Genomic DNA, 16,297 nt, shown 5'->3' on the forward strand with positions numbered 1-16,297 from the left:
ATGAATGAGCAAGTGAGTTGTCCGTCTGTGTGTGCCCTGCGATTTGCTGGCAACCAGTTCAAGATGCCCACTTCCCGAAGACGGCTGGGCTCCAGAACCCCCGTGACCCTACTGAAGCTAAGCGGTGCAGAAAATAGATGAATGGATGTTGACATAACTACCAGAGAGGATAAATAAATGAAGAGTTTATATTGGTACTATATGATATAGGATTGGGTGGCTGAGTGGTTGCCGTGTCTCTGGCACTGTTCTGAGGTAATGAGCTCAAATCCAGCTACCAGCCTTCCTGTGTGTAGTTTGCATATTCTCCGTGTCTAGGTGGGTCTCTTCCCACATTCCCCTAAAAAAATGCGTAGCTGGTAAATTGGTGACCGCAAAATGTCCCTAGGTCAGAGCGACTGAGCGTATGAATGGTTGTGTCTCTGGTTGTGCCCTGTGACTAGCTGGCAACCAATCAAGGTGTCTCCTGCCCAAATATAGCTAAGCTGGGCTCGAGCAAACCCACGATCCAAGTTTGGAAAAGCGGTGCAAATGATTGATGGATGGATGTTTGGAGTCACTAGCAGCAAAATTGTTGGGTTGAATTGTCATTTCCTTGACTCCTAATTTCCCTTTTGTGGGGTCAGATTCTGTTTTGTTGATTTGATTTTAAAATGTCTTTCCTGCAATGAAAAAAAAAGTAAGGTTAGGCAGTAAAAGCTTCAGCCTACTCCTTGGAACATGTTTATGTATTACTGTATTGCCTTGCACAGCTGATCTTGTATAAATATGTTGTTTCCTTTAGTTACTAGTGGTTAAATATTTTTGTGCTGTGCCAAGTAAAAAGCTACAAACAAACATTACCCAAACTGCTGAAAAGTGGGTTGTAGGACTTTTTAATTGTCCCTGGGCTGTAGTTTGGAAGCCCCTTGCTGACTAAGTCACACACATAAACAAGACAGGCATGATCACACGCAGAGTTTGAGATCAGAAATTCTTGGAAGGTTTTTACTGTTCTAGGAGATAAACCCCCCCTTAAAACGTTCCTTAGTCAGGGTTGTAAATTGTCCTCATTAAGGAGCGCGCACACACATACACCTCCTTATCTCCCCTCCCTCTCCCTGCCCCAACGGAGGAGGGTCACAAGTTATCCCCTCTGGATAAAAGTGAACGAGCGGGCAGTAGTCAAGACTTATGGAAGAATCTGAAGCTGTTTGGTGTGTTTCTCGACTGTAAGTACTTGCAAAATTTCTGCCCATCAGCACACATTACACACAAATGATTGACTGCTCTTCACACATGATGCTCCCTCAGGTGGGTGTGTTGAAGCTAATGCTAAGTGTTTTTATTTAAGCCTTGGTGTTAGGAATACCTACACTCAAGGTTTTTTGATTGTCAAATGTCCACACCTTAGCATTGTCATAACTTGTCATTTCTAGAAAAAAAAAATCAAAATTCCAACCGCTTAACATGTTCAGGGGGACCTTACCTATACATACATGTATTGGTCATTCTTACTATTCAATACCATTTCAGCATAATAACCTTTATTCAAACTATTTAAACTATTCAATGTTTTCAACATTTCATCTGAAAGAGGGACTTTCAAACTATAGAAATGTTTTGGTCCAGCTCAGGATATAAATCTGTAACAGTTTATTTACAAATTACTTAACCCATGATGTGCCAGATGTGTCCCGTTACCGTGTAAAAGCAGTAACGGGGGAACAATTTTATGCTTAAGTTAGCAATTACTACTAATGTAATGAGAATGTTTAATTAACCGTATTACCAAAATTACCGCAAATAAATAAGTGTAACCGGGTAGACATGTTTTGCTTTTATTAAACATATGTATGATCCAAATGACCTAGTGGTTAAAAATCAGCGCCGTGATCCGGGTCTGATTCCTTCTGCACCCAAAGCTGAGCAAATAAAGTCAGCAATGTTTGTTGACTGATCGATCACTGCTCTTTTACGTTTATATCTTGCTCAGTTTAAGGCTCACCCAAGGCTTTGTTTTTTATTTAGGTTGGAAAAAATGCGTTTTTACACAAATGAATACAGTAAAAGCAAAAAAATAAGCAACCTTTCACTCACGTCAAAGTTACAGTGCATGAAGGTAAAATTCACGGGTTCCCCTGACGTGTCCTAAATGCGGTATTTTGAAGTCGAGTCGAAGGAGAACGAAGTTGAGTAAAGTTTGTAGAGTTTGTCGGGGAACCTGCTTCTTCGGCTCGGCTCACCAAAAGGAACCGGCTCCTTCGGTCTTAAACGGCTCTTCGGGTTGTTTTTGCTTCTTTAATCCCAACATGACCAAATATTATGTAAAATTATGCACAAAATGACTTAAAAGAAGGGGGAATAGAAAACAGAATAAAATACCAAAATGAAAAAGTAGTGAAAAGCTGAGAAAAAAAGGAAGAGAAAAAAGAAGGAAAAATTTAGAAAAAAGCCAGAAAAAAAGAAATGTAAGAAAAAAGTAAGTAGAGAACAAAAAGAAAAAAGTAACAGCTCGGAAAAAATAAACACAATGAGATTTTTTTAAAGGAATTTATAAAAAAAAGTAGAAAAAATAAAACAGAAAAAAGAAGAAAAAGTTTGTGTTGCATTCAAATAATTTCCAATTATATCAAGTGAATCTTGTTGCCAACATTGTACTTCCACTAAAAAATGTGATTAAGTACAGTTCTGTATCTTACAACCGACTAAATAAGCCCCCAAAAATGTAAATATTATGCAACAAAATATATCAGGAAATAAAAAGAAATGATATCTTGTGAAATAATTGTAAGAACAAACGACGTAGGCCGTACAACCTTTGCAATAGTACATGAGTCAATTCATTCAAAAGTGAAAAATAATTTTGCCGGAAACTCAGCAAAATGTAACTTGATGTCAAGTTTTGGACATGTTTGATAATTAATTATCTTGCCACACTTGGGATTATGGTTGCTCACTGTTGTTTCAAGTGCTGCTCACCGACTTTGTGTGAACGCTCAGACCCGTGGAAAATTAAAGGGAACATTGCTTGAGAACCGCACATGAGGAAATCCCCCCTTCCAGGATGACCAGGATGCAATGGATGTTGCAATAACAAACGATACACAGATATTGTCAACATGAAATCTAGGTCATTCATAAGCAATAGAATATACTGTAAGTGTGTTTTAAGCCGAGATTTAAACAGTTAATAGTTTATAGCCCACTTGTTTGTATGTTACTTTGTTCTTTGCGTTTCCTGTTTGTTCGTTGTTTCTGGTTTGAATATCGTCAGGTTTCGTTTCTGTCCAAAAGAACATTGCATTGTTGTGTGACCAATTGTTTTTTTTTTTTGGTACTTTGTACCCATTTATGTTAATAAATACCATCCTTTTTGAGAACCCCTGCCTCTAGTTCCTTATTCCCCACTTGGGTCCATAAACCTAAAAAACTTAAGTCTCAACTTAAAAGTGTGAAAAAACTAATAGGGTTTTGAAAGGCTTCTCGGATGGTACCAAGCACAGCAAATAGAAACAGATGGAGAGTGAAGAAAAGAAAACGGGACAAATGTTTGGAAAGGCTTTACGACACCTCCAACTGAGCATTTGCGTGATTGGAGAAGGAATGTATTGAAAGCAAGGTTACTCAAGTTCAACATCAACACCCTCAGTATTTGTGTTGCTGCTTGAACGCTCTCAAGCAGAGTGGAATGTTCTGCACTCTAGGTTTGCTCTGGCTTTTGGCATGGCGCTGACTTCCCGAATCTGGCATTGTCCTTTTATTGTTGCGTGCGCGCTTACCTGGTCCATGGTGGGCGCCGAGCTGGCCGGATGCAAAATCCGCATTACGGACAAAGGCCTGGACATGCGTAAGGTCTTGTGGCATCAAATTTTCCTTTAGAAGTCGTTTGCGCTGCCAATGAGCTCTATTCTGTGTTCAGTCAAGTGGGAGACGCAGAAGTTTGTGGAGCAGGAGCTGAGTAACATCAGCATGCCCGAGATGAGCGGCAAGGAGGGAAACTTCCAATACACCATCACGGAGTGGGTAATGCATAGCAAGGGCGCTGTGTTACAGCCAGCTAATGTATACTATGTTGTGCGGTCTAGCGTGAAGATCGAGGAGCTGAACCTAACCTATACCGACTTGAGCTTCCTGCCCGAGGTGGGCTTGATGTTCCATGTTCAGAACTCGTCCATCACACTGAGTTTCTACCGCAAGCTCCTTTACTGGTTCTTGTAAGTAGTGCCGCCCCACCCGCCAGCTGAAAGACTGAATAGTAGGGATGGGGGATACTTGGCCTTTTGGTATTGATCCCACCCAAGTAAATACAGGGTAGTATTGATTGATGCAGTGCTGTTCAAAATGATAGCAGTTCAATGTGACTAACTAGATTATCCCTGGTTTTTAGTATAGTTTTTTTATTGTTACATGCCAGACAAGTTACCAGTAGGTGCAGTAGGTTCTCAGAAAACAAACAAGACCCAGCATTCATAATAGGCACACTCCAAAGGCTGTGCAATTGGGCAAGTAGTTCAAAGGGGTGTGTTAAAAAGAGCATTCTCTGCTGTTCCATTCCACAATTCATTTAAATTTTTTGGTTTTGCTTCAAGTCAAGTCATTTTTATTTGTATAGCCCTCAATCACAAAGAGTCTCAAAGGGCTGCACAGGTTATTGCACAGATTATTATTACACCATCCCCTGATCTGAAATCAACATGAGGGCAAGGAAAAACTCAAACCTCAACATGAGGAAAATTAAGAAACCTTGAGAAGGGACAGCATATGTGGTAATCCCCCTTTCAGGATGACCAGGCTGCGATAGATGTTGCAATTACAAATACTAGAGATATTGTCAACAAAAATATAGGTTTTTCATATGCTATAGAGTAGAAGTGTGTTTGAAGCTTAGATTTTAACATTTCCACTGAGGTTGCAGATAGGATCTCAGGGGTAAGAGCATTCCACAGCACCGGTGCCCGGATGGAGAACACTCTCGAACTTGCGGAACACTTCTTGGCTCTTGGAATCACCTTTAGACCAGCGCTTTTAGAACAAAGGCTTCGGACCAGAACATAGGGGGAAATCAAATCTGAAAGATATGAGGGAGCAAGTCCACAAACAGCATTTTTGATATCACCCTTCAAGTTCTCGGTTAGATTGAGATCTGGGGCTTGGGCTGGCTACTCCATCACATTAATTTTATTGGTTTGGAACCAAGACTTTGCTCATCTGCTGGTGTGTTTGGGGTCATAGTTTTGTTGAAACACCCATTTCAAGGGCATGTCCTCTTTAATGTAAGGCAACATAACCTCTTCAAGTATATTGACATACACAAACTGATCCATGATCACTTATCCATGATAAATGGGCCCAACATCAAAGTAGGAGAAAGATGCCCAGACCATGCTACTTGCACCACCATGCTTCACTGCCTTCAATGCATACTTAGTTTTTTATTCGGAGTTTGGTGGGTCGTCGCACGCAAAGTCTGTGGCCCCTGAACCCTAAAAGGACAATTTTACTTTCATCAGTCCACAGTATTTTCCTCCATTTTTCTTTAGGCCTGTTGATTTGTTTTTTGGCAAACTAACCTCTTCTGCACATGCCTATTTTTCTTAATAGAGAAACTTTGTGTTGGGTTCTTGAAAATAAATTTGCTTCACAGAGACAGACGTCTTCTGTCACTGCACATACAGGTTAAAGCAGATCCTGTTTGATCGTCCTGGGGATGACCATTGGCTGGGCATTTGTCATTCTTGTTATTCTCCGGTCCATTTTTATAGTTGTCTTCCGTTTTCTTCAACATGTCCCTGTATTTTCTACCCACTTAAAGCATTCAAGATCATTTTAGATGAATAGCCAACATTTTTTTGCTCCTCTTTATTGGTTCTTCCCTCTCCTTTTAACTTTTTAATCGAAGAACGCCATTCCGGAGCAGTGTCTTGAACGACCTGTTTCCCTTAAATGCATGTACAACCTGTGCTGGCTTCATCATCCTGATTCATACCCGTTTTTTGTCTTTTTCTTTCCCAAAATTGATGAACTCAGAGATTGGTGGCCACACTATTTTTTTTTTACCAGACCCCTTTGAACTATTTGCCCAATTGTACAGCCTTCAGAGTGTGCCTATAGTAAATGCCGGGTCTTTTTTGTGTACTGAGAATGTACTGCACCCACTTGTGACTTGTCTGGCATGTAACCAATATAAATATACTTAAAACGGGAATATTCTGGTTAGTCACATTACACTGCTAGCATTTTGAACATCAATGTACCTACCGGTTTACTTGTTTGAAAATGTCATTGTCTGAATAATTTGCTCCCACTTTTGTTAGTTTATGATTATTACAAGGCACAAAGATAATAAGCACTAAAATGGGTAATCCTTTATTAAATTACTACAATGCAAACTTAAACAGTATGAAAATATTTTCTTTTTAGTTTTTTTAAACGTTTTAGAGCAAATGTCGAGAGTTAAAATGAAATACAAATACTACATGCTAAGGTCAACAACACAACTGAACTGCTTGTTAGTACACAACATTTTGAAAGTAGTGTCAGTAGTGCAAATAAAATGTCATTTGACTCTCATTCCTTTAGCTCTTTGTTCCAATGAAGAAGCCCTCTGTTGCTACAGTGACAATGGATTTGCAGGTTTTTGTTCAGGAGCAGTAACATCATGTTGGTAACATGGTTACATCTTTTGTACCTTTGTAAGATAAGCTTTTGTGTTATTGTCAATTTGTGGTGCCACAGTAGCACAACACTTTACGACCATTTGATACCTGTTATTGTCCTTTTCCTGTTGTTAAAAAAATCAAACCGTGCTTCCTGTTTGCCACAAACATTTTAAGTTTCTGGTAACGGGGGGGAGGATTGCTGCTCTCTCATTGCTCTTCCATTGCCCTCTCCTCTTCCTGGCAGGCAGGATCTAGCATGCCACTTAGATACCAGTTAGAGAGAGTTGCTAAAAGTTTGCCTGTCAGTCACTCACTCTGGCATTGACTCAGAGCAAGAGAGAAGGATGCGCTATCTGCAGTGTTTTTTGAATTACTGGATTGAGCACAGGACAATTCTATCAATCCATTCCAATTATGTGTTTAGTATCGATTACATCGATATTTGGATCGATTCGCCCACCCCCACTGAATAGGTCGCATGGGCATCAGTTACGACACAGGACGAATTGAAGCGTCAGCGGATGGAGTTCGCATTACTACAGCGCTTGGCCTGGGCAGGGATGCGCTGGGACGTTTGCAAATCAACAATGTTTCCTGCGAAGCCAAAATCCGGACGATGAAGGCAAAGTTCAGCGGGACACTTGGGTAACGTGGTTGTCCGTTTTATAATGTCAGTTCGATCGTCATCAGCCTTTTTCCAATTGCAGGAGAGTTTACGACTTCTTGGGCAAGTTCCTCACCACTGGCATGCGCTTTGTCCTCAACAAGCAGGTCTGTCTTTCCCTCAGCTGTATTTGTCTGCCTGTCCATCTTTTTTTTTTTTTTTTTTTAAACCAAGGAGCCCAGTGTTTCTGATCCGAGCCTGTTCATAATCGTATCATTGCTCCTTTTTTATTGATTTTTTTTGGGGGGGGTTGTTCATGTCTGTGTAGGAGTTTGTGTAAGTAAGTATATTCTTGTTCCTCAGTTTAAATCTTTATAAGACTTTGTCCCTTCCTGCGTTTTTTTCGACTCGTACAGCAACACCTGGCCACGTCCGGCAACCTAGCCAACCACATCTCCAGCCCCCCTTTTCACTATTCATCCGTCCCCCTTTCACCACACGGTCTTCAGTGTGTCTGTTTGACAGAAGCTTGTATCGCAGCTCTCGTTCTACGACCAGCGCATGTTGACGATCCGTGTCTGTCTCAAGTTTACCTTGTCTTCCTGCCACCTGTCTCTGTGTAGATCTGCCCAGCACTGCAGCATGCATCTCTGGTGCATGTCAACTCCATGCTGGAGAGCATCCCGGTGAGGACGGAGGTGGACAGTTATATTGGAATTGACTACTCACTGACCGACCACCCAGTGGTGTCGTCTCGGAGCCTAGACATGAACTTCAGAGTAAGATGCTAGCATTTGTGTTGAATGGCATTATGCAGTTGACTCCTGACTCCGATTGGCAGGGGATGTTCTTCTACTTGCGCGACGAGCGTGACACACTGGTCAACTACGCAGCGGAGCCTGTGATTCGAGAGCATAACAGGATGGTCTACTTGGCATTGTCAGAGTTCTTCTTTGACAGCGGCCTCTTCTCCTACTACAAGGCGGAAATCTTCCAGTTCAACGTCACCAACGTCAACGTTAGCTGTCATGTCTGTGACACTGGTGAAATGGAATAATCTTTGATGCTTTTTGCCTTCCACAGATGCCCAAAGATTTGGAAATGCTGCTAAGGACTACCTTCTTTGGAACCATCATGATGCTGGCAAGTGGTGTCATGTATTTCTTGTCTTTATGTTTAAAAGTTAGCAACTCCTTGTTTAGCCACGTCTTTGGTCTAGGTTTGTTTCTTGCAAAAGGAAACAACCAAATATTTGCACTTAAACAGTTGTATAATATAATACAAAAGCATGTGCCCTAAAGGGTGTAGGCTAACGCTTTTAACCACCTACATCATTCCATCTATTTCCCTGCAAGGGAAGGCATATTCAAAATCCATCTTTCTATCTTCTGATCCGCTTATTCTCACTAAGGGTCGCGGGGATATTCAAAATGAAAACAAGAAAATCAACCTCACCTCAGAAAAGGGAAACACAAACAAGGAACAGAGAAATGACATTTCAAACCTACAAACATACCACTAACGACTCCTATAACATATAATACGTATGTTGTACCTGCTCTATAGCATAATTACAATCGGTATAATGTATGATTGTTTTAATTGGTCTAAATTTGGAAAACTAGCTTTGTGGCATTAGGGTAGGGTGCCTGCCCCGTGACTGGGAGGTTGCTGGTTTAAGCCTTGGCAGAGTCATCTATAAGACTTGCAACATAGGTACTAATTGCCTCCTTGCATGGTGCTCAACATTAGGGGTTGGAATTGAGGGGGTTTTGATGTTGCAACATATCGGTTGGGTAAAACTATTGTCTCATCATTTACCGTGCACAGTCGTACAAATGTGTATGGGAGTCGACCCCTGGTAAGCTGGGATAAGAAGAGGAAGATCTAAATCTGGGAAAATGTCCACATTATCCACTTTTTTTTAAATTCAGATGCTATTTCTCTCGATGTATAAATGACTATATCTTGTAAAAGTTTGGACAGATTTAAAGCTTTACACTTTATTTTTGCAAACAAATTGGGACAAGGTCTCAAGCATTGTATTGTATTGTTGTAGTTTTCACCATCCGTAGAAGGAAATTAAAGCTTCAATAACACATTCCCTATGGTCATGGTCCTTCTTTGGTGGTTTAGCTCAGTGTCATATCAATGACACTACAGTTGGCAATAAAACATGTCATAGATTTACCGTTTTCAGACGTCATTGCGGTGTTTTGTACTTGGAGCACCTGCATTGTGGAAATATCCAGCACGTCGTTTTCCTCTGTAACCCGCATACTTTAAAAAATTGCGACCGAATGCCAAAATTATTAAACATGTTTGATACTCGATGTCAATGACGCCGTATTCCTCCAGAAAGTGTCACCTGACGCCTAAAACAAAATGCAAATCGCCAGTGCTGTTGCACGCGGTTGATGCCAGGTGTGCACGGGGATTTAGTGTGAGTTGTGTCACTAATGTCTGTCATTGACTTGAGTTCAACCAGCATAGTCGCCTTACTTTGCCATTGGTTGCCAGGATCCAGCGCTGATGGACTCGCCTGTATCAATGGAAATAGCAGTCAACGCACCACCAAAATCCACGATTAAGACATCTGGCGCCACTGTTGTCATGACGGCTATCGTCAAGGTGATGATGGAGCCCGCAGGACGGCCGCGGGTGCAGCTCAGTAGCATGACCATGGTATGTTCACATGTGCGCGCACACACACACACACACACACACACATGTACAGCGGTACCTCTTCTTACAAGCTTAACTCGTTTCAGGATAGTGATCCTTCAGCTCACCTCTAAAATGCCTAGGTCACATGTTTCGGAATCATCTAAACATTCAAAATAGCGACTATCACGATTACGAATATTTATACATATCGACTACTGCGCCAAAAGAAAACGTGAATGAGGGCTGTGTCGAGTAAAATGTGAGCCCTATATTTCTAGAAGACGCCGCCTGTGTTGTTTTCATTGGCTGATGCTGTGGTAACGGACCAAATTGCATTTGCTTGTCATTGGTCCTGGAGGTTTAAATGAAACTCCAGCAAACTGACAATGATTCTGATTATACAGAAAGAGAACTGTAGTGTTTTTAAAAGTACTTCCTCAGCTGTTTAATTCGGGTGTATGAACTGAAAACTTGATTTGTGGGTGAGAAAGTTGAAGTATTGTGAGTATGTAGTAAATGGAAGTGGTACCTCTTCATGGGAGCTTAATTAGTTCCAGGATCATGCTCGAAGCTCCAATTGCCCGTGTAACAAGCTTATTTTTTGAAATAATTGAACAAATTGGTCCTCTCCTGTCCTTCCAAAAGCATACAAGTGAACCCTAAACATCTATAAAACACATTTTTTTGATCACTAAAAACACATACAAATAGTTTTTAAAAATAAAAAGTACAATCATAAGATAAATAAGATAGTGATGAAATTTCAGGTTATGAGCGCTGTAACAAATGTATATGCTTACTGCAGAGGAAGAGAAGGGTGGTGTTGCGAGAACGAGTCACGGATATTGCACGCCTGTCAACTACGCTTTCCCCTTTTTTTACACATGTTTTGGATCTTTTCAAATTGTGTACGCCGTGTAACAATTTTTATCAGGGAAAATAAAAAAAAGACCGATATACTCTTGCCCCTTTCGGCTCTAATCCTGACGTCTTTATCACTGGTAGCAGGCGACAACTTCATCGTAAATTGCTGGTATTGTCGCAGTATTTCACATCTTGCTGTCAGTAGGTACCCTGTTGTGTTGTTTTTCTAAGGTGTATTTTTGCTTAATATGGAGGTTTTGCACAATATTTGATTTTTTTTATGCCTGTAGTGGTTTGCATGTGCAAGGGGTCTCTAGTGGTAGCCTCTGGGACTGCTTGTGAACTGGATTTTCCTTCGTATAGCGAGGTGGATTTGTCAAAATAAAAACTTGTGTACAAGAATTCTGTTTAGAGGTGCCACTGTATTGCCTTGAGTCCTCAAGATGTCAGGATATTGTGTTATGCGTGTTGTCCAGGAATGCTTATTTAACACGAAGGTTTTCATCCGAGGAAAACGTCTGGCTGTGGAAGCCGACTTGCGCAAGTAAGTGCACATTGACATAAACACACAAGCACACCGGCGTGGATCTGTTCCTAACATGTCATTGACACTTGCAGGTTCAAAATTTTCTCCAACAAATCAGCATTGGAATCTTTGGCAGTAAGAAAGTCTATTTTCTGTTTTATGACATGACATTGACGTGTTGGGTTTATCTGTGCAATCCTTGGAGTGTTTAACACACATCTGACTTATTTATCTGTTGTACAAAGATCTCAATTTTAACTGTTTTTGATGTCCTTCAGCTAATTCCTCTGCAGGCTCCCCTGAAGACGACGTTGCAGATGTCAGTGGTGCCTCTTATCAACAGTAAGATGACTATTTTCTTCCAACAGGCGGGGTTTAAAGCTGAAGTTTTTTATGGAAAGATAGTTAAAATGTGCGCCGATTCTAATAGTTTTGGATTGTGCAAAACAGAGAATCTATTATTCACTGGCCCCACCGATTTTTAGTTATGGAAGCAGACACGAATGCTAGAGAAAACAAAGCCATTCTGAAAGCGCAAAAAAAAGCACGACAAGGGAAACAAGTCTTTAGTGTATTATAATGTTTATTTTGGTATTGTGTTCATAGCTTCATATCATATCAATAAATGGTTTTAATCATGGCCCCACGTACTCAATGTGGTACCGATAGTAAAAATAGTGTGATGATGAGATCAAATCTAGAGGCTTTTCTCATGTCATCATTGCCCAATGTCTAGTGGTTTGGCGCTCTCACTGGATTCGATATCCGTTACATCCAATGTTGTGTGTATGTGGTCAGTGATAATTTTGACTGTTTAATCATTGTTCAAATACGGTAATACAGTAATGCCTGTTTTTAGTGGGTGTTTGCGGTTAAAACCCCCTAAGTTGAAACATTTATTCATTAGATATCACAATAACATATAATATAGATGACTGTAGCAAAATAACGGCTATAGTTTAAAAAAAATAAATACAAAACACACAATTGCAGTTGAATGAATGTTCTTTGTTGTCATACAATAGTACAACGAAATTGGAGGGCTTCTCCTTTCAATGTAAGGAAGCAAAGTAGAGAGCAGGCTACCAGCTGCAAAATACATAAGTCATCAATGTAGCGGTTTTACAAAAGTTGTAGTTCCAGGTCATGCATTTCATGGGTAATCGATCTGCTGTTAGTGAGATATAGGCTTGGCAGGGGTGCCTTTTTACGCAGCCAAAGCAGTAGGTTGGACTTGTAGCCCCCTATTGCCTTCTCCCCCAGTGCCAGCTCAGTCTCTTCCTTGACTCGATAACAATACACGGAGCACCCGCTTGTGACCAACATTTATTTTCACTCTTCTGACTTTCCTAAGAGTCTGATTTAATTAATAAATTTATTTTAAATTCAAAGAACCACTATAATTCTTCCTGAAGCCGTGCTTAAAGACTGGGTGGATGCATTGATTTGTGCGTCTGGATAGCTGTTTGGTTGTTGTATGCTCTCACTCAATCACTGTTGCGCACACAGATGGTCACGCCCACACAACACACACTAAGCCCTTACCCATCTTGCCCTGTGAAAGCATTGTCTGTCTTCTGCAGAACACAATTCACAATGAAAATCAGCGGTAAGTATCGAAACCGCAAAAAGTAAACCTCGATACAGCGAGGGATTACTGTATTCAACCGTAAAACCTCGTGTGTAACACACACCCAAATGTTGAGTTATTTTGTGGGTAAAAAAATGCCCATTCCATACGGTATAAACAAAAAATAAGGCAACTTTTATTCTTTCTGTGCGGCCCGGTACTACTCCCCCGGCCCGGTGGTTGGACCACTGTCTTAGTCCCTGCATATGACTATAGATGGGTAGAGTATTTAAACATTTTATTTAAGTAAAATCACTGTTATTTCAGGATAAAGACTCGAGTAGAAGAAAATGTAATGATCAAAATAATTACTCCAGTAAATGTAAAAAAGTACTTGTTGAAAAAAACTATTTAAATACTGAGTAATTGCAGCAAGAGCTCTAAATCTAAGCTCAGTCCATCCAATCAACAATAAATTACAAGTATATATAATGTTGTAAGTCTGTGTGTGGTAGTTTATATACACTGCGCATACAGTTCACAAATCGCTTAACCACCAGGGCATGTGAAAATACTGATGTGGGTGGGGTGGATCCAAGATACGAGACAACTACAGTAATATTGCAAAAATACTAAATAAATATGACAAAATGTTACAAATATTCGACAAAAGTACTACTAAAATACTGCTTTGGAAGTACATCAATTATACTTCGACTGAAAAAATACCATTACATTAAAACATTAAAACTATAACATAATAAAACTACTACAGAAATTTTACTACAGAAACACTACTACAAGAGGATTACAACAGAAATTGCAAATTACCCCTTCAGTGATACTACAAAAATTCTAAGGAAATATCATCAAAGTACTTCAAAATATAACTACAGTAACACTGTACTACAAATATACTCCAGATATACAACAAACGTTCTAATACCGAAATACTATAAAATACAACAGAGATAGTACAAAAATACTAAAAATAATACTAAAGTAATAATACGAAAATCCTACCTACTAATTATTGGGAAAAACTAGTTCCAAAATGTTAAGTATCACATAATACAATTTGCATTGCATCACTTTCTTTCAAACGTTTGTTGAAATATAAACTTTGTGGCGATGGCGTTACGTCCTTATGTTTTTGTGACACATTAAAGGCTCTTTGTATTGTATATTTTGTATTTCAAATATATATTCAAATGATTCATGTACAGTATTTCAATTAATAAATTCCGAGATGGAAAAATAGAATGATTTCATCAAAAGACAACGGAATATATTTTTTAAAATGAGTTCCATATAATTAAATAAGTAAGGGGGGCAGCACGGTGGTGCAGTGGTTAGCGCTTGTGCGGTCATGGGAACCTGTCGTGGGTTCAAATCCAGCTCCAGACTTCCTGTGTGGAGTTTGTATGTTCTCCCTGTGCTTGCGTGGGTTTCCTCCGGGCACTCCGGTTTCCTCCCACATTCCAAAAACATGCATTTCAGGTGAATTGGCCGGTCCAAATTGTCCATAGGTGTGAATGTGCGAATGAGTTGTCTGTCCCTGTGTGCCCTGCAATTGGCTGGCAACCAGTTCAGGGTGTCCCCTGCCCACTGCCCGGAGATGGCTGGGATGGGCTCCAGCCCCCCCGCGACCCTAATGAGGATAAGCGGTACGGCTAATGAGATGAGATTTTGTAAGGTTTATTGTTCTATCTTCTTTATCAATTATCCATTATCTGTTAACGGTCAAATCATAATGCGCTACAAAGCCAAGGGGCCGAGACACTTGCTCTCAGCCAAGAGGCCGAGTCAAGGTCCTAGCCACAGAGCCATGCAGCGATCAGTGCGAATGCACCGTTCCCGGAACCACAGTAAACAGTGAACAACCCCAGCGTACATTTTTAAATAAAATGGCTCAACTAAAAATACATTAATAAATATCTAGATAAATAGACGTGAAAAGAAAATGTAAACCAGGGGTGGCGAACAAGTTTGACACAAAGAGCCGAAATTTAACTGTGAGAGTCAAGGAGCCACACCACGCACTGACTTGCCATGACAGACACACACAATTAAAAACATTATTTCCCATAACACCCTCCTCTCCTTAAATTACAACAAGTATTGTGGGGAAACAAAAATGTACTAAACCTACCCACAAGTGCCACCTGGTGGTCATTTGGGTCATTGGTCAAATCTAAAATGAAACGACGCCTCTGACAAAATGAATGCACCTTTGCAGAGACAAATGAGTATGTGGCAGGATTTAAATAACGGGTTCAAAGTAGCCTAATGTGGCAGTACAGTTTTACACTTTCTTCTACTCAAGTAAAAGTAAAAAGTATAGTGATTTGAAAACACTCATAGAAGTTCAAACTGTCCCAAAACTTACTCAAGTCAATGTAAATCATTATCAGAAACCTCTGCAAATTGAGTACCCTAATTGAAGCTCGTTTTCAGATTGGATCAAGCAAGGCGTTCGGATTCCTCTGGCTGAAGGAATGGACCTCATCGAGGAAGTGGTTGAGTATCACAATGTAAGTGTGATCGTGCAAGCGACAATTTTTGCCTTTGAGACACGTCGACGCTAACTGGCAACCTCCAGCAGGGTTTCATCATGATCGGAGCAAACCTTCACTTCAGCAAAGGCCTGAGGGAGATGGTGGCTGCCGCCGCCAATTAAACGTGACCACACGTGCAGACTCTCGCATGCACTTTTCTCTCTCAATCAAAGACACAGGAGGATGCTGTGTGTAAACTGATGTGTTGCAGTCTAATTATTGACAATAACTAAACATGTGCATTATTTTGGTAACTGTTGAATCATTTAATTAAAATGTTCAAACATTTTCAACAGTCATTCTGATTTATGTAGTTGTCACTGGATGAAAATGGTTTTTGAGAATAAAATCAAATCACAATATGTATATTTTTTAACTTTTTCTTCACCTTCGGGTTTATCAGGGTACGGGCCTTTCGTTGTGGGTTTCCGGTTAGCCTGGCCGCTTGCTGCTGGTTTTTGGTCTGCCAGCATCACATTTTCAGGGTTCATACACCTTTTTCATGGCCAAATTCAAGCACTTAAGTACTTTAAAAGCCAATTTTCCAATTACATCAGTACCCGACATCTTGGTCTCTACCTGTCCTTGTGGGCACGACCCATAAGGGGAAAAGACGCTTCACAGGACAACGGCATACAAACTAATGTCAGTTGTCGTAAGTTATGAGGGAAAAATAAATGCAATGGCAAATAGAAGCCACCAAAACAGGTGTGTCATTGTAATTGTCAAGCAGACCTCCATCCATCTATCTATTATCTGCACCGCTTATCCTCAGTAGGGTCGCTGGAGCCCATCCCAGCTATCTTCGGGCAGTGGCCAGGGGACACCCTGAAGTGATTGCCAGACAGTCAGAGCACACAGGGACAG

At 40.5% G+C, this 16,297-nt stretch overlaps 1 protein-coding gene across 1 annotated transcript; it reads left to right on the forward strand.

Moving 5' to 3' along the window:
- Nucleotides 1-1,015: 1,015 nt before the first annotated feature.
- pltp (phospholipid transfer protein) lies at nucleotides 1,016-15,796 on the forward strand. The gene is made up of 15 exons (XM_088337498.1): nucleotides 1,016-1,211; nucleotides 3,687-3,829; nucleotides 3,902-4,001; nucleotides 4,068-4,196; nucleotides 7,131-7,286; nucleotides 7,349-7,412; nucleotides 7,869-8,024; nucleotides 8,087-8,263; nucleotides 8,329-8,388; nucleotides 9,766-9,930; nucleotides 11,253-11,320; nucleotides 11,395-11,437; nucleotides 11,581-11,644; nucleotides 15,330-15,406; nucleotides 15,478-15,796. The coding sequence occupies exons 1-15, from the start codon at nucleotides 1,174-1,176 to the stop codon at nucleotides 15,550-15,552; spliced, it is 1,515 nt and encodes a 504-aa protein (XP_088193624.1). The 5' UTR covers nucleotides 1,016-1,173; the 3' UTR covers nucleotides 15,553-15,796.
- The last annotated feature ends 501 nt before the right edge of the window (nucleotides 15,797-16,297 follow it).

Source organism: Urocampus carinirostris, chromosome 6, assembly GCF_059441175.1.
Source record: "Urocampus carinirostris isolate Australia breed hairy pipefish chromosome 6, RoL_Ucar_1.0, whole genome shotgun sequence".
NCBI lineage: Eukaryota > Metazoa > Chordata > Actinopteri > Syngnathiformes > Syngnathidae > Urocampus > Urocampus carinirostris.